This window comes from Nansenia antarctica (assembly GCF_963989245.1).
Source record: "Nansenia antarctica genome assembly, chromosome: 5".
In the NCBI taxonomy this organism is placed as follows: domain Eukaryota; kingdom Metazoa; phylum Chordata; class Actinopteri; order Argentiniformes; family Microstomatidae; genus Nansenia; species Nansenia antarctica.
This window is the reverse complement of record NC_137690.1, coordinates 59676464-59694696: the sequence shown is the minus strand read 5'-3', so window position 1 is coordinate 59694696 and position 18233 is coordinate 59676464. Positions and strand designations below refer to the sequence as shown.

Genomic DNA, 18233 nt, shown 5'->3' with positions numbered 1-18233 from the left:
AGATTTGAAAATAGTGAAGAACATATTGAAACATGATAATTACAAATATATAATATAATAAAAAATAACTTCAGTCTCTTTGAGTCTTGGGAATGTCAAAGTCCTCCACAGTCTTCTAGCTGTCAACATCGAAGCCCTCATTAGCATAGGTGTTGCTGGAGCGGTCCGAGGCGCGTCTGCGTGTCATACAGCAGGTGAACCTGTAGAGGGCGACCAGGGGAATGGAGATGACAGGCACTGAAGACAGGAGGACACAGATGGCAAACACCCAGTCTGGGTACGGCTGCACGTCTGCCTGTGGGAAGTCCACCTGTAGAGACAGTCAGGTTACTTGTTGAGTCACGTCTGTAGAAACTGCATAATAATAATAATAGCTGATATTTATATCTAAATATTAATTGAGAAGGTTTTTTGATATGACATGCAGTGACCTGATATGGTAGTTTGTACAATACACTGATGCACTCATCTGTCTAACCTGGATTGGTAATTATGTTATCCCCATACATCCAGTTATGCGCTCAATCATAAACATAAGCTTTACATTGTGGCTCAAAAGGTGAGGCAGGATTGCATTACAGGGGGTATTGGACACATAACAAATCACATCACACTCCAGGCTCGTGCCATTCCAGTACACAGTGACTGTACAGTCATCATGGCTCTTACAAAGTCAGGGTTCCATGCCGGGTAGGTGGGTTGCTTCTGCAGCTGGACAACCACGTATGCTACAAACACAACTAGGAGCATCAGAGGGCTGATGACCAGCCAGCACGCCCGCCAGAAGATGTTGGGTCTCCGCCCCGTCATGAACTCAATGTCATCGCTGAACCTAGAAAGGGCCACAGACACAGGCATGTTCAGCTCGGAGCAACACACTTGTACTAGGGATGCACCGATAGGCCTACCACTTTTTTTCAGACCAAGTACAAGTACTTACATTTGGGTACATTTGGTTACCGAGTACTTAATAATAGCCTTATAGTTCTAACAATGACTTTGAAAACATGTTTTATTTTCAGCAGCTGTCCCTCACTTTCTTAAATAAATTGAATATGTGACAGGGTCTGGTGTTTTGGTCCCCAAGCCGGCAAGGATTCTTTTTTACAGATTATGAAAGGTGCAGATTGTACGATTTCAAATGATGTGTCATAGATTGAAATCTGAAAATAGTCTACTTTTGTCGTCATAATTGCTTATCCTAAAATATCTCCAAACTGCTGACATTGCTCCTCCTGCGTGAGCACAGTATCGGATATGAGTACTGGTATCGGTGCATCCCTAACATGTACAATTCAATTTTGATCATTCTTAATGATGAACAGATGCCCCCAGCAGAGCTGTTTTAGAGGTAAACCCCGGAACCCATATCTTAAACCTCACAGAAGTCAGACAGCTCTGACTGTAACGTTGTGTATCTATTTTGTTCCTCATGTCTCTGTGTGTGATTTCTTTCAAATTGTGTTTTGTGTGGACCCTACGAAGAGTATGTGCTGCTAGAGTGATACACTAGTGGATTTACATACAGATCGAAGCAGGAAAATGGATGTTACCGTTTTATTCCATAGATGTAGCTCACTGAGATGATCTCAAATAAAGCGATGATGAGGAGTGGCACAGAGCCCACGTAGCCATTAAAGATCTCCAGCCAGTAGTTCCCTGAACCCAGGGCGAAGATCAGAGCTATCAGGCAGCATACCAGGCAGACTAACGCTGAGGTGAGAGAAGAGAGAGAGAGAGAGAGAGAGAGAGAGAGAGAGAGAGAGAGAGAGAGAGAGAGAGAGAGAGAGAGGGAGAGGTAAATGAGACGATGAGATGGAGTGTGAGTGTTTGTGTGTGTGTGTGTGTGTGTGTGTGTGTGTGTGTGTGTGTGTGTGTGTGTGGGGGGGAGAGGGTGGTGGTTTCTAACTTTTCAACCACACTTACGGTAGAAACACCATCAAACCAGACACCATTCTTCTCCATGTTAGAAGTAGCATGTTTATGATTTGGGGAGGCTGATCTGATTCTAGATCTATGTACCGGTACTATGTGTTAGGTAGAGCCCTTTGTGGACTGGTACCTGTGAAGAGCTCTTTGGGCATCCACTTTGGTACCAGCTTGAGGTCGCTGAGGGGATTGAGGATGCCCTCCAAGTTGCCAAACATGGAGGAGAGGCCCAGGCTGAAGAGCATGATGAAGAAGAGCACGGCCCACACCTGAGAGCCTGGCATCTCTACCACAGCCTCTGTGAACACAATGAACGCCAGTCCCGTGCCTGACGCACTCTGGCGGAGAGCAAGACAAGGGGAGAGGGAGCAGTGTGAATGAGAGCAAGAGAGGAGGGGACAGGGAGAGAGTAAGTGGGATTTCATTGAAGGACTGATGTATAACTATTAGGCCCATTCACATTTCAAAGTTTTACCCCTACCCCTCATTTTGGAGTGCCATCAAACGGGGGAAATGCGACATGGAAATATGTCAAAATGCGCGACTGTCATGCAACTCAGCCTTAAAACATTGTTATAACATTATCTAGCTAGCTAGAGACATCAGCATGTTGTGTTGCTTGTTTTCTTAACTCTTGTTTAATGAATACACTTTAATACCTGGTCAAGGAATGTCTGCAGGTCGCAGTGCTTCAGTTTCAGAGAGGAGACCGCTGCTGGATTAGTCCCATTCAGGTAGTCAAACCAGCCTTCGTAGTTTTCAACCGTTATGTTCTGGTCCGGAATCTCAAACTCATTGGTAAGAGCTAGGATGTTACTGGAAGTAAAACATAAATCAAATCTTCATGTTGACGAGCCAAAGGATAACGATGACAGCAGTTCTCACACACATGGTTCTTCAGTGGAGATCTGGTCCAACAGGTATCTTAAAAACCCAGTACTTTCAGATAAAATCAGAAAGTGTTAGGAGAATTAAGGTGTGGACTGTTACAGTCAGTGTTGTCATCCTACCTACCTATCTAAACAGGAGATATAGTTGGAGTTGGCCTTAAAGCCCAGGATGGCGAAGATGGGGATGGAGGCGTATATGGACGTCAAACTGTTTATAACTCCCACCAGAACAGCATCCCTCTCACAGTCATTCCTGACACACAGAGGTCACATGATGAACGGGATTATTTTGAAAAGTGAAATAGATCATAACTGATGATAATGATGACTGTTGGCTTACTTCTCGTTGTTGTAGCTGGAGAAAGCAATGAGGCCCCCGAAGGCCAAGGACAGAGAGAAGAAGATCTGAGTAGAAGCATCCAGCCACACTTCAGGCGTCATCAGCGTCGCCCACTAAGGAATTATATACAGCATGATAACCAATCACTGAGGGAAACAATCTCACGCATTCATGATCCATAAACAAAGCTACTGTATTCATATTGTGTCAACATATATACACAGACACAGACACACACACAGACACAGACACACACACACACACACACACACACACACACACACACACACACACACACACACACACACACACACAGTGTACTTACATCAGGGGTGAAGAGATAGATTAGACCTGCAGTAGCTCCTGGCAGGGTGAGGGCTCGCACCAGGAAAATGGTCAGTACCAGGTAGGGTAATGTGGCTGTTACATACACAGCCTGTAGAAATAGCACACCAAACACATCACTGACCAAAATAACCCTGTACACAAATGTACCTCTGCATGTTCTCAATGTGGTCATTGATACCGAACAAGTGTAATGTTTGCTCCGAGCAGGATGAACATCTATTTTCCCCAACAGACACCTGGCAAATAAAAGTAAGGGTGTGGAGCGTATATTGCTTTTTGCTCACATCTATCTCACCCAGTCAGATCTTGTGATAACTATGAGTGGGCTTCAAGAAGAATAGATGGTTAGGACGTAGGCATTGATGCGGGATTGAGCTTCAGTTTGGCATGGCATTTGACAATGGCAATGCCACCCACCTTGCCAATGGTCTCGATGCCTCTGATGAAGCAGATGTAGACGATACACCAGGCTGTGGCCAGGCAGACGACCATCCACCACTGCAGCGAGCCACTGGTCTCGATGTTGGGCGTGATGTTCAGGGTCTGCCGGTACCAGAAGTAGTTCACAGGCGTGCTTTTCACACACTCCTGCACGTAGGCTGGTTTACGTTGCCATGATATTGAAAGAGAAGGCATTTGTTATTACATGGAACATATTGATAATGTAAGTAGGCCTATGTATGTCTTTGACCTCAACTCTTTGACCTTAGCTCTAGTTGCTGTTTTTGTTGCATTCTCATGTGCAATAACTCTTGTGTAACATGTGTAACACATATTACCGGAACTCTTTGAGCGCTGTATGGTGGGTGTTAGGTTACCTGTGCGGTTGTCATTGAGTGGGCACTGACTCCAGGGCAGAGGATCCTGAAAGGAGTGGAAGAAATACCACAGCACCCAGGCAATGATGGTGTTGTAGAACAGAGCCACCAGAAAGGACACCATCAAAGACGCAACACCTGCACACAAGAAGACACATCTTTGACATTCTCAGTCAGAGAACATTGTGAAAAATGTCTTTCCGGTACTTTTTACTTAACAATTGTATCTGTCAATAAATGAATCAACCAAAAGAATCCCAACACTATTTTCTAGTTATGATCAGTCTTGGATACCTACCAACTCCCCCCAGGTAAGGTGAGATGGAGTTCCAGACACCGATGCTGCCCATGCGGAGCCTCTGTCCAATAGCCAACTCGAGGTAGAGCAGGGGAAGGCCCTCAAATACCAGGGCTATTAGATAGGGAATGAGGAACGCACCTAGGGAGGGCACAGTCGTCAATGTCAGTAAGGTCAGAGTAGGGAAACCTCTTGACACTGACGAGGTTAAAGCAGTGTTTTACAATTGCTGGGGTTAGGAGACCGGAGTGGCTAAGCTCTCTAGCTAGATTGTCTTGTAAGAGAGAGTCAAGGTGAATGACCACTTAACTTTATATAGGTTAGCTATAGGTTATAGAAATGAAGGAGTATAAGCGGAATATAGATCTGTGCCTTTGAGCAACCTCTACCGAGAACTATGACGGAACAGAATGTATTGTAAGTAGACATTGAAAGCATTCCTGGGATTTGAAGTTAACTTATTAAGACCCTAACCGAGATCCATTAGAATCAAAAGAGGCTTTTTTGAAGTATAGAAGAGGCTGCCTGAAGAAGTAGTCGAGTGACAGTCTATGACTGAAAGCTCGCAATAAACGAAGTTGTTGCACAGTGTTTGAGTGTGTGGATTCTGTTATTTTGCACTCGAAGTATAGAAGAGGGAAGACGGGTGAAATAGGGTAATAATAATGTTTAATAATGTTTCTGCATGCATTAACACTTTGAAGAGAGGTCCTAAATATTTTTTAGAAGCTATTCCATTACAGTTTAGTGTGGGATCCATTCATAAGTAACACTTTTGCAATGCAGACCAATAGATCCAGGAAATGGATAGATTAAAAAATACTGTAAAGATGTGTTCCAAGAGACTAAAAATAGCATCTCACCTCCTCCGTAGATCTGGCAAAGATAAGGGAATCGCCATACGTTGCCCAGTCCCACCGCAAACCCAATGCAGGTCAGCAGGTACTCTGTCTTGTTGCCCCATTTGGGCCTGTCCTCTACCCCCTTCGTGCCCTCCACTGTTCCAATACTCTGAACACTCATCTCCTCTGCTCTCAGCAGAACCACACTGTGGTTTGGTCTGGGTCTAGTTTAGTCCAGTTCCTAGTCTGTAATGCGTATTCTGCAGTCCACTTTAAGCATTAGTCCAGTAACTAAGCATCAGTGCTTGACTTTTATCTTTAGTCCACTTAAACCACTCTGCTTTGCCTCATACAGTTCATGCGTCACTGTAGCTTGGGTTTGTGTTCTGAGCAGCTTCACTCTCCAAAGAAGCTGCAGGTTTAGTAGTTGAAGCTTCAGGTTTAGTAGTTGAGTCCAGAATCCTGAGGGGGTTGGGTTGGTTTGAACGACTGAAGCTTTTATACATTTTGGCCACCAGGAAGCCATTGGGCATCATCATTTAGTGGCCTATGTTTACTTGTGTTTAATGGATAACCTGGTGATGCTGCTACAATGCATTCTGAACCCTGAAGAAACCACCAGGAAGCAATGATAACCTCTTTAATAGGTCAATAAAAAACATCAATGTCAGTGATGGGAATGGCATTGGCACAGGGTGTAACCTTTTTACCGTATAAATCGTATAATGTTTTTATATGGATTCTTGCATCAGTTTCAGACGTGATAAACAGTCAAACCAGGCAAAGTTCAGTGAGGGTGGAAAAACTGTCATTGTCATTGAAATCTAACAAAAAACATTTGTGGCGGAGTTTAATATACTATTATTTAATATTGTTCTGAGGTTTATGTTGAATTCACTTTCAGGGAGAAAAATAAATCAGTTAAATGTATATATACTGTATATATATATATATCATATATATATCCGTTTTGTATACATAGGAAAGCACATTGAGACCTGGGTCTCTTTTTAAAGTGTGTTTATGTTATCTACACATAACATAACACACGACACATCACTATTTACATTCCATTCCATTGACAAATCTTTAACATACAGTTTTTACAGCATACAATCAAACAACTATCTTCCACCAAGAATTCCATTCCATACCCTAGGAGCACAAAAACATAATTAATAATTAATAACAAGATAAAAACAGCTCTGGTCACAATGTCCTTGGATTTGAGCCATTAAAATTAAAGGATTGACATTTTATTTGGACTTCACTTGAATATCATGTGCCAATTATTCTAATTATGTTGTGATGTCACCTGAAATGTCTCCTAATTAACAGGACTATGACACAGAATAGGGCTGGATCGAAGTTAATGCAGTTGTCGTGGATATAATTGATTCTTAATAGATTTAGTAGAACTTACAAAGCACAAAGAGCTTAGATCAATTGTCTCCAAAGAGGCCTTTTATTAAGCCAAGTTACATGAGCGCAGAGAGAAATGAGCAGACCAATAAGCAAGAAGCAATAGCCCAAAAGCAAGAAGCAGCCGCCAACGATGGGTGCGACTCATATTTATAGAACTGTCCTTGGTCATGAGGTCACCATTCTTGGGAACTAATCATATTATACAAATCTGTGATTACACAAGTTATGGGCCCTGTCCATAGTCAGAATTATTCACTGCGCCACAGATCTTGGCCCATCCCTTACAGGAAGGAAATGGGCCTTCCTTGAGTGCTAGATTTCGCCACTACTGTAGAGAGACTTACATTTCTCAGTATAACATGATATAAAACCACTACAATATCCCCCCTTTGGTTTATATTTTTCCAACAAAAATCTTAAACCATATATTACTTAATACCCTGTTCACACTAAGAAACTGTCAGTTCACTTTTCAACAACACACCGTGCTGCTAACACTAAGGGTCAGTCTCTTCCCAGCAGATTGTTGCACAGTGAACTTCCCATACTTGCCAAAAACCTTTCCCTTATTGTCTGAGAAAGGCAAAAAAGACACATAGGTAACTTCTCTAGACCACAACCAGGTGGGATTTTCCACATGACAAATACCTGAGTTGTGGCACTCTCCATCTGCTTCAGTTTTCCCAGTGCTTATTGGTGACCCTCATACATGTATATATACAGTATATATATATATATGTTTGCATTACAAAAAGCTGGCATAAACACACCATTATCCTAAACCTATGATTTCATAAAAATACGAAAATTTGATTACATATAGATTATTGCATAATATAAGATTAACATATCATCAATTTAAAGTCATGACAATAATGCGGAATATTCTTTCGGTCCATTCTTCCATTCACGCCTGCAGGGGTCGGCCGTGGTCATGGCCCTGCGTCTATCATGGCCTATCTGGCCCCATCACCCCCCTTCCTGCCGCAACTTCCTGGACCACACTTGACTGGAAAAATGATTAATGCACACACAGGGTGGAGCCATAGGCACCCCACCAGCTACACATTTGATGTTTGAATATATATGTCCTATATGATTTGTTATGAGTGCTGGTGTCAATGCAAAGTGTTTAGGTGTATAATACTTCTCCTCCCCCCTTTTGACGAGTGGTTCACAAGTCGTCAAATCCAAAGAACAGGATGTTCACTTTGTTCCTTCAGACCTCCCCTCCTCCTCCTCGGGTGCAGTCTCAGGCCGAAACCCTTTCCGATGGAGGTTTACTGTCCTCCAACCCCTTCTTGGGTCAGTGTGAGTCTACCTCCACCCCTTCCGCCTCCCAGATGTCTCCTTTTCAGAGCTCTGATCACGGAAAGCACTGCTCGCTTACTAACGCATTCGGTTTCAGCTTACAGTGGCTTGACTGTACATTGAGCTGAACGCAGCTGCCATCTTCCTATGGCATGTTCTACGCGACCCAACCGGCTGGTGACCCAGTCGATAGTGATCCCCAGCCAGTGTCTAAACGCCAACCCTGTAGCGGTTACCAGCCGCCCAGTTGGGAACCGACGGTCTGATCCCTAGCCCACTTTGCTATGGGTCTGGAAACTTTGACCGTTTACACCAGCGTCGCCTGTTCACGAGTGTGGCTTCTCCTCACATCCTGCTAGGTGTGGGCTGTCGCCCATGTACCACGCACTGCCCATACACTTACATGCGACAGCAACGCCGACTAGGCGATACCACAGCAGTATGTTAATTCATACTTCATCAGACACGGGGACCTTCAGTCTTCTCCCCAGCACTATAAAGAGTCTTTAACATGCCCTCGGAACTTTGCAATTCCACTGTCGCCTGTTAGAGACTAGGTTCGGGGTGCCTAATCCCCTCCCTAATCTCATACACTTAGCCCAACGCTCCCTCCTTTTGCACAGCAACACAGCCCACATCACAATCAGGCTGCTCCCAACTCAAATTTTTAGGTGGCACCTCTATCGGCCCCCTTGGTCCTCTTCAATATGTCCAAATCGACAGAGTGCTCATAGCCCTAATGCCCCACCCACGAAGAACCCAACAAATAAATCACTTCAAGGCCCCCCCCCAGTCACTGACCAATCTCCCTGTGCCTTGATGTTTTCAATTATAGTCAAATTAATCAATTAACCACCCTGGATTCTTTCTACAAAACAGCATACTTCAGGCACCATGTAAGCAAACAGAAAATCAACTTACCACATCCACACACGGCTGACCCCCCTTCTCTACGATTCATAATTACCAGATGTCACAGGTGTGTACATGGAATAGAGAGAGAGAGAGAGAAAGGCGTTCCCTTCTCTCCCCGATGAGGGGAGATCAGCCGCACGCGCACGCGGCTGCGATCCTCCGTTCGGTCTGGTCCCCTACTGCTGCCTCCACTGTAGCCCCACGTTGGGCGCCATTTTGTCGTGGATATAATTGATTCTTAATAGATTTAGTAGAACTTACAAAGCACAAAAATCTTAGATCAATTGTCTCCAAAGAGGCCTTTTATTAAGCCAAGTTACATGAGCGCAGAGAGAAATGAGCAGACCAATAAGCAAGAAGCAATAGCCCAAAAGCAAGAAGCAGCCGCCAACGATGGGTGCGACACATATTTATAGAACTGTCCTTGGTCATGAGGTCACCATTCTTGGGAACCAATCATATTATACAAATCTGTGATTACACAAGTTATGGGCCCTGTCCATAGTCAGAATTTTTCACTGCGCCACAGATCTTGGCCCATCCCTTACAGGACGGAAATGGGCCTTCCTTGAGTGCTAGATTTCGCCACTACTGTAGAGAGACTTACATTTCTCAGTATAACATGATATAAAACCACTACACAGTACACATTTTTCTCCTTTCTCCCATTCCTATTGATTTATGCTCCAGGACTACGACCCGGTTATCCCCCTGCCAGCCTGCCTGCCTGCACTACCCGCCTGCCTTGCCTAACCACCCACACTACCAGCCTGCCCTACGTTCCCCGCTTGCCCTGTTTGCCCGCCTGCTTGCCTCTTCTGCCTGCTTGCCTCTCCTGCCTGCCTGCCCTTCTCCATTTCCTTTATCACCCCTGAATGCCTCTTGTCCAATCAAATTACATGGTCCCTTTATGACGTTCAACCCAGTGTGCACTCCAGCGCTCTCAGAGCGGATTTACGAACGCACCGTTTGCCTTTCATTACATCTTCTAGCACTGTTTATGCTACTTCCTATTTCCCAATCAAAATTGATTGATTGTTTGAAACTTTTATTTTAACAGGGAAAACACACTGCGACAAGCCCAAACAAAACAACTGTAAACATCAATCATTTTAAACATCACGTTTTTAGAAAACTGTCTATAAAGACAAGGGGGTGACTAATCATTAAACTACAAAAACTATGCAAAATGTAACTACCTGCTTCAAAAATTAAGTTTTCTTAATAGTTGTCCTGCATGATGGAGATAACGTAATTTTAATGATAATTAGACAAGTTTGCTCGCAGGTACCGAGGCTAGTAATGACGAAAATACAGCATGAAGGTGCCAAATCCTACTGACCTACTTCATTTACATTTACATTACAATTTTGGCATTTAGCAGACACTTTTATCCAAAGTGACTGACAACATAACCGTCTAAATAAGTGAATCATCTATCCAAAAAAGTATTCTATGCTCGGGACAGAGGCCATTGGCAGTCAAAATGCTAGAAGAAGGAAGAATGTTTTTATTTTTAAATGATTATTGTTGAATGTATTTATTTTAAAATTATAATTATTTATTTAACTCTACAGGGGGGTAGAGGGGATGGAGAGGTTTCAGGAGGGACAGTTAATGTGTAGCCTGAAGAGATGGGTCTACGGCAGAAGATAGGGAGTGACACTGCAGTCCTGACTTCAAAGATTTTTAATGGATATAACGGAAGGAGACATCTAGGAACCGCACTGGGGAGTGCAACCCCCATCCGTAACACAGTTGCTTATACTTTATTATTAGTTTATTGTACGTTACTTGATGTACACATACAGTACAATAGATTACATTTTAATTGGTGTGCTTCTTTACAGTATGTACAGTTACAGCAGTTATGTTTTTTTATATACAATGAAGACTGACTAAACACAATCAGTGAAATCCTGACAAAACACAACCAGTGCATTTTTGTTTTGCATGGTAGGCTATAGATCTTACTCAGTGATTACACTGTTACACTAATGTCAACAAATGGATGTCTCGGGATCTCACTCTGTGTACTTTGGTTTAATTGGTTAGTAATGAGGACCTGGGGCTTCAAGTGTTTATGGACAACTTAACATACAAACAGTCAGCCTTTATAATACGTCATGATCTAATGCTCCTTATAATATGAGTGACAGGGTGGGCAATGCCACACATCTTTGGTTAATCAATTGAGACGATTGTTTCAACAAAGATGTTCACTTCCTTTATTTTCATTGTCTGTTTAGCTTGATGGATCCTTTTTCTTGCAGCAGCAATTATAGATCAACTTGAACAGTCCGTAGAAAGGAACAATGATACTTGGGATCCCGGCCAAAATAAATATGATCACAGAGATCCACCAAGGGTACGTCTGCTTCGCTAGTTTGGGAAAGTTTTCCTGTATTTGCAGAGACAAAAATCAAACCATTAGTCAATTATTTGGTTTCCCCTAAAGACAATAGATCTGGGTCCCAGATCTCTCTTTATTTCTATTGAAATGCAACAAACAATGCAGATTTAGAGAGATATTTTTCTCAAACATGTTTGACAAGGTTAAACATTTCAAAGACTGGAGTCATCTTTCAAAGCCATACATTTGTGAATTAGCATACTTTAAAATATATATATACTTAGCAGCCATAGGCTTTCATTCCCTGAAGCTCTACTCTGTTAACATTATTGGCTATTAGTTAGGGGTACATTTCGTACAAGCTGTATTGTGAGATACTTGACTTACAGAGTTGGGATCCCAGACGCTGTAGGTCAGCTCCTCTGTGACTGTGGTCACCAGGTAGAACAAGAAGATGGTCAGGACAATCAGAGGGCTGATCACCATCCATGTTGCTTGCCAGAAGATGTTGGGCTTGTGACCGATCATGAACTCAATGTCCTTGTTGAATCTGGCATAACACATAACATTTTTCAAAGTCAAAAGTCAAGTCAGTCAAGTCAAAAATACAATAAAATAATTGCAAATAGGGCATTTATTTTCAATGATTTCTCAATAAAATGAAAAGTTGAAGCTTTTTATTTCCCCTTTCACATATCAAAGTTTTCTGTAAATCAAAACCACTTCCTGAATCGAATGAAGTAAAATCTAATTGGCCTAAGGTTTGGGCCTGCATCTACTCACCTGTCTATGCCATAGATGTACACCACAGCTATCATCTACTCACCTGTCTATGCCATAGATGTACACCACAGCTATCATCTCCTCACCTGTCTATGCCATAGATGTACACCACAGCTATCATCTCCTCACCTGTCTATGCCATAGATGTACACCACAGCTATCATTTACAGTACTCACCTGTCTATGCCATAGATGTACACCACAGCTATCATCTCCTCACCTGTCTATGCCATAGATGTACACCACAGCTATCATCTCCTCACCTGTCTATGCCATAGATGTACACCACAGCTATCATCTCCTCACCTGTCTATGCCATAGATGTACACCACAGCTATCATCTCCTCACCTGTCTATGCCATAGATGTACACCACAGCTATCATCTACAGTACTCACCTGTCTATGCCATAGATGTACACCACAGCTATCATCTACTCACCTGTCTATGCCATAGATGTACACCACAGCTATCATCTCAAAGAAGGCGATGGTCAGTGGAGGAATGGAGCCAACAAAGTTGTCAAACAGGGCCAGCCAGTAGTTCCCAGAGCGCTGGGCAAACAGGAGGGCAATGATGAAGGACACCAGACATGTTAAGCCTGAGACACAACAGAGAGAGGGCTCAGGATTATGGTTCAAGAAATGAAATTCGAGGCGCTTAGGTGGCGTAGCGGGTTAAGTGCTGACCATGTAACCGCAGGGTCCCCGGTTCAATTTCGGCCGGGGACATATCCTGCATGTCATCCCTCCTCTCTCTCTCACCCATCATTCCTGTCTAAATCTTCACTGTAACTGTCAATAAAAATGAAAAATATGAGTGGGACTGCCCCACTCAGAAAAAATGACTTTAAAAAAGAAATGAAATTCACTTCTATGAACAATATACTCCTGAAAATAACACTGTATATGACTTATATATAATTATCCAGTAAGCTCTCAATTTTGTAAATGTCATATAATAATTTAAAGTCTGAAAGCCACTGCATTAAATTCAACCAACTTTTTACTAGAATAGTGTCTGACTGATTCACCTGTGCACACTTCTTTGGGCCACTTTTTAGGTAGGACATGGAGATCCTGCAGGGGCACCACCACCCCTTCGATGGTCCCAAACATGGTGGACAGCCCCAGACAGAAGAGCATGACGAAGAAGAGGATGGACCAGAGAGGAGAGACAGGCATCTTGGTGATGGCCTCTGTGAACACGATGAAGGCCAGACCAGTTCCCTCCACACTCTACAGGAACACAGAGAGAGCTCACACAGACTGTTCTGTTCGATGGTGGAATGTACAACATAGGACGTGGGGGGCAGATGGATGACTGAACAGTGGCTACCTCACTGAGAAATGCCTGAATGTCACAGGACTTGATGTTCAGTCCGTTGATAATTTCTGGTGAAGAGCTGTTGAGACTTTTGAAAATGTCATCGTAGTTGTTTTCTGTGATGTGACCGTCAGGGAGCTCAAAGGCGTTAATCAGTGTCAGGATGTTCCTGTTAAAACAAAGCCTTGGGTTGCACTTTACCATTACCTAACTGTCAAACATGTAGTAGTGTCCCCAATGGAGTGCTTGATTTCACTCAACTAGGTTATAGGCCTAACCTCTTGTCTTGAACACTGCCAAATCAAACAACAAACTCACCCACTCAGACAATCGTCAAACATGTCTGTGGCTCTGAAGCCGATGATGGAGTACACAACAGTGGCAGCATATATGGATGTGCAGCCGGTGATTACAGCTAGAATGACAGCATCTTTTTCACAGTTGTTGCTGGAAAACATCAACAAGAAAATATGTTTACCATCCCTGGTGGAATTTTGTCTTGACACACTATAATGTAGAATGATGTTTTTGCTGGTATTACTTGGTAAACACCAGATACATACAGGAAAATAGTAAAACAGAGGACTTGATTGCTTTATTGCCATCACTCACTGCACAGAGTTGTAGCTGGAGAAGGAGATGAGGCCGCCCCAGGCAAGGCCAAAGGAATAGAACACCTGGGCACCTGCATCCAGCCAGGTGGTTGGGTTCATCAACTCATCCACCTGGAGGAACGGATACACAGGATATCTGTCTAGTTTCCGTTGTAAACACACCCTGGAACGGTGCATATTATTCCCCCCATGAAATGTGAAGTACTTGACACTTACTAGCCCATGATTATCATGATAAATATCTATGATATGAAGGGGAAACAAACTTACATCTGGTGTGAAGAGGAACTTTATTCCATTGAATGAACCTTTGAGAGTCAGCCCTCTGATCAGGAAGATGGTGAGTACTATGTATGGCAGAGTGGACGTGATGTACACAGCCTAAAGAAAGAAACATAGATTTAGATAGAGATGTGTATGGGAGGAGCTGTGGAAACCTCTTGAGAGGTGTCCACTTCGAAATCAATCCCTATCCACATACCCATTGACACTTCATATTTTTTTTTTTTTTTTTTTAAGTTATTTTTTCTGAGTGGGACAGTCCCGCTCATATTTTTCATTTTTATTGATAGATAAAGTGGAGAATTAGACAGGAAGGATGGGTGAGAGAGAGAGGAGGGATGACATGCAGGATATGTCCCTGGCCGGGGACCCTGCGGTTACATGGTTGACGCTTAACCCGCTACGCCACCTAAGCGCCCCCCCCCCCATTGACACTTCTTAATAGATCTGTAATGAGTAGATGGATATAAGCAATGGAAACTAGGGGTTAATCTTAACTTAACCTGATGAACCTATACATTCTAAGCAGTTAAACGTTTAATACAGCTAATGTAAATAAGGGTGCTCTATAAATAATGTCTATTATGTGCGACTGATGGTAGTTCAGCTTACTTTGCCTGATGACTCGATGCCCTTGATGCAGCATACAAAGAGCACAGTCCAGGCGCACGCTAAACAGACAACCAGCCCCCACTGCAGCCCTCCTGAGTCATCGATGGATGCTGTGGTGTTTAGTGTTTCTCTGTACCAGTAATAGTCCACTGACGAACTCTGGGCGCATTCTGACACCAGACCTACAGGGGGCGAGAGAAATACCCTGTAAAGTCCAGAGATTGCTTTGGTTGTTCTGTGATGCAGCACTGTGTATGTTTGTGTGTTTTGTGTGCGTGTGCATGGGTGTCAGAGTGTGTCTGTGTGTGTGTATAGTGCATGCACATATGAATCTGTATCCATTAAATTACCTGTCCTGTTATCATTGAGGGGACACTGATTCCATGGAAGTGGGTTCTGGAAGGAGTTGAAGAGGTACCACATGACCCAGGCCATGATGGTGTTATAGTACAGCGCAATCAGGAAGGAGACCAACATAGAGGCGATACCTACAGTATGAGGTAGAGCATCAGTTGGTGCACAATATTACCCAAAATTACGTTAGATATGAGGTATGTATTTTTCTCTCCTAAACTATTATGGATGACAGAATAAACACATTTACAGAATAAATAAATATGTACTGCGAAATGTTGATAGTAATGCTGTTTTTACGTTGTCAGTTGTGTCATTCAAATGGGTCATTTTACTGGCTTCCGTTATGAAGCTGACTGTGTTTCTGGTTGTTGATAAACTCACCCACACCAGTGAGGCCAGGGTTAATGGCCCTCCACACCCCCACACTGCCCTTCCTGAGGCGCTGACCGATGGCAAACTCCAGAAAGAGAAGAGGGGTTCCCTCCAGGACCAGCAGAATCAGATACGGGATCATGAATGCTCCTGGGAATGCAGTGAATTGGTGAACGGTGAATGTGGACCATAAAACAAATTGTTAGTTGCAGTAATCATTTTACCCACATGATGACACTCCATACCTTTGCAAGTACACAGAGCTATTCAGAAAAGCAGGACCATTATGTTTTGGCCATTTCTGTTCATCAGGTGTTTATTTTCAAGAGCGATCCACCTGCCAGGGGCATTTCCATATTCCCTCCCTCATAGGCATGTCCCCTTTTTGATGTAAATACACTACCTAGGCCAAATGTGAGGATCAAATCTTTTGTGATTTGCAGCAGTTTTTTTTTTTTTTTAAACAGTGACACTTGTAGACCAAAGCGCACTTACAGATGTATAAATAGGCTTAACACACACATCGTGAGCTTAGAATTATAAGGTTCTATCTCCGTTTAGGGTAGTTCAGAGATATTGAGCGTCAAAGTTTTTACATTCCGTTATGTTTTGTGAGATGGAACCTTTGTATTTTATGAATTACTAACTCAAAAATGTCAACATTTAAAAAATAACACCACACAGGCATTAATTAACACCTAATGTAAACAAACTCAATTTTGACAAAAATGGAGATAGAACCTTATAATTCTAATGTCACGACATATCTACCATGAACTGTAATATAAAGGTCACAGAGTTTGTCCCGCTAAATTTCTGTTATGTATATTAGTAGGTGGGATTTGGCATTAACAACACTTCATGAATCATTTATCAGACTTTCTATCTCTGTCTTTGTCATGTCATTGTCATATAATATGTAACCAATTGACTATTTCTGTCACCCTTTCAGCTTCAAATACAGATTTTGCTATGAAAAGGATACACATTTTTTTCTCAAAGTCTCACAAATGACATGGTTTTGGTCATTATTAGCCATGCATTTCTCTTAGTGGATATATTTGTAACTCTTTTATTGCAAAATATTACTTTCTATTCTTGTTTCTTATAGTTGTTGCAGTCTGCATGCAAACATTCGGAACATTATTAAAATGTCTTCACAGATTACTAGGTTTTGGTCTTTATTAGTCATTAATTTCTCTTAGTAGATATTGGTAACTCTTTGATAGCAAATTATGACTTTCGCTTCTTTAAATCTGATGTACAGTTGTTGCAATCTGCATAGAAACATTCAGAACATTCTCAGCTCATTTCCAGATTACAGACGTTACCATTTACTGGTGAACTTGTTAATCCCAGCTTCAACCCCCCACCCCCACCCCCACCCCCCCTTAAACCCTACCTCCTCCATGACTTTGACACAGGTAAGGGAAGCGCCAGACATTGCCCAGTCCCACACTGAAGCCCACACAGGTCAGCATGTACTGGACTTTGTTGTCCCACTTGGGCCTGTCCCCAGCCTCCTCCAGTTCCAACTTCTCCAGCTCCTCATGAGATAGAATCCGGTCATCCAGACCCGGGTTGGGAAATTTCAGTCTCATGGTGTCTGACTAGTCCTCACCGAGAGAGGGCCAGCAAAGGTATGAAGCTACTGTATGTTGCCACTGTGAAGTCTTGCTGTTGCTGTCACTATGTGACTGGGTAAGTAGGAGAGTGAGGGAGTTTATTGATGCGTGTGTCTGTGGCGAAGGCTAATACATGTTTTAATCTTTTACACTCCAATGACCATGACCCCCCCCACCCACCTCCCACCAACCCCTCCTCCCCCAACGGATAAAGCTCCAAGTCCAGTAAGTAAAAAGGTACACTTGCTAATAATTAATACATTGTATGACAAAAGGGTGTCATTTGTCTATCACACCATGGAGGTCAGGACAGGAGCCAGGGGTACTACACAATTAGAATGACTGTCCCTTCAACCCCCCCCCCCCCCCCCCCCCCAGTAACTATAGTTACCTACCATACATACTGACTGAATGAAATAAACATTGTTACTACTGTAGCTGTCCAAGTGATCATATCAATTCTCGAAACTGAGATTTGGCAACATTGCGAACATAATGTGACTGCCACTGTGTCAATTTACAGACCAATCCACTGCATAAACATGCAGATGATTTAGTCTTATGTGTCATAGATGGTAAGACCTAATGTTGTTTAGTAGTGATTTACAGCGAAGTTTAGATGGATTTTCTGTAGTAGCCTGTATGAGGTTTAATAAACATGCCATACGTTTGATACAAAACTTCTGATACAAAATAGTAAGCCAATGCAATAAGCACATTTTATAACATTAAATATTTATTAAACATAACAAGAAATAAATTACGTTAAGAACTATACAAAATGTGATGCAAAG

General features: G+C 42.7%; 2 protein-coding genes across 2 annotated transcripts in view; both read right to left on the bottom strand.

Annotated features, from left to right (window-relative positions):
• The window catches only part of slc6a18 (solute carrier family 6 member 18), a gene marked incomplete at both ends in the record, with an annotated part of 81577 nt that extends 75931 nt beyond the window's left edge, over nt 1-5646 (bottom strand). The window contains 11 exons of the mRNA XM_080531778.1: nt 670-832; nt 1554-1713; nt 2063-2267; nt 2589-2745; nt 2944-3072; nt 3160-3272; nt 3485-3595; nt 3925-4106; nt 4326-4463; nt 4624-4764; nt 5487-5646. Of these exons, the coding sequence (XP_080387904.1) occupies nt 670-832; nt 1554-1713; nt 2063-2267; nt 2589-2745; nt 2944-3072; nt 3160-3272; nt 3485-3595; nt 3925-4106; nt 4326-4463; nt 4624-4764; nt 5487-5646 (1659 nt within the window). The remainder of the gene's footprint in view (nt 1-669; nt 833-1553; nt 1714-2062; nt 2268-2588; nt 2746-2943; nt 3073-3159; nt 3273-3484; nt 3596-3924; nt 4107-4325; nt 4464-4623; nt 4765-5486) is intronic.
• A 5715-nt stretch (nt 5647-11361) lies between these two features.
• Nucleotides 11362-17415, bottom strand: LOC308158180 (sodium-dependent neutral amino acid transporter B(0)AT1-like; the record flags this gene model as incomplete). Its single annotated transcript, XM_080531777.1, has 12 exons — nt 11362-11517; nt 11857-12019; nt 12693-12852; nt 13285-13489; nt 13590-13746; nt 13896-14024; nt 14190-14302; nt 14462-14572; nt 15086-15267; nt 15436-15573; nt 15824-15964; nt 17217-17415. 12 exons carry the CDS (start codon nt 17413-17415, stop codon nt 11362-11364), a joined length of 1854 nt encoding a protein of 617 aa, XP_080387903.1.
• Nucleotides 17416-18233: the final 818 nt, after the last annotated feature.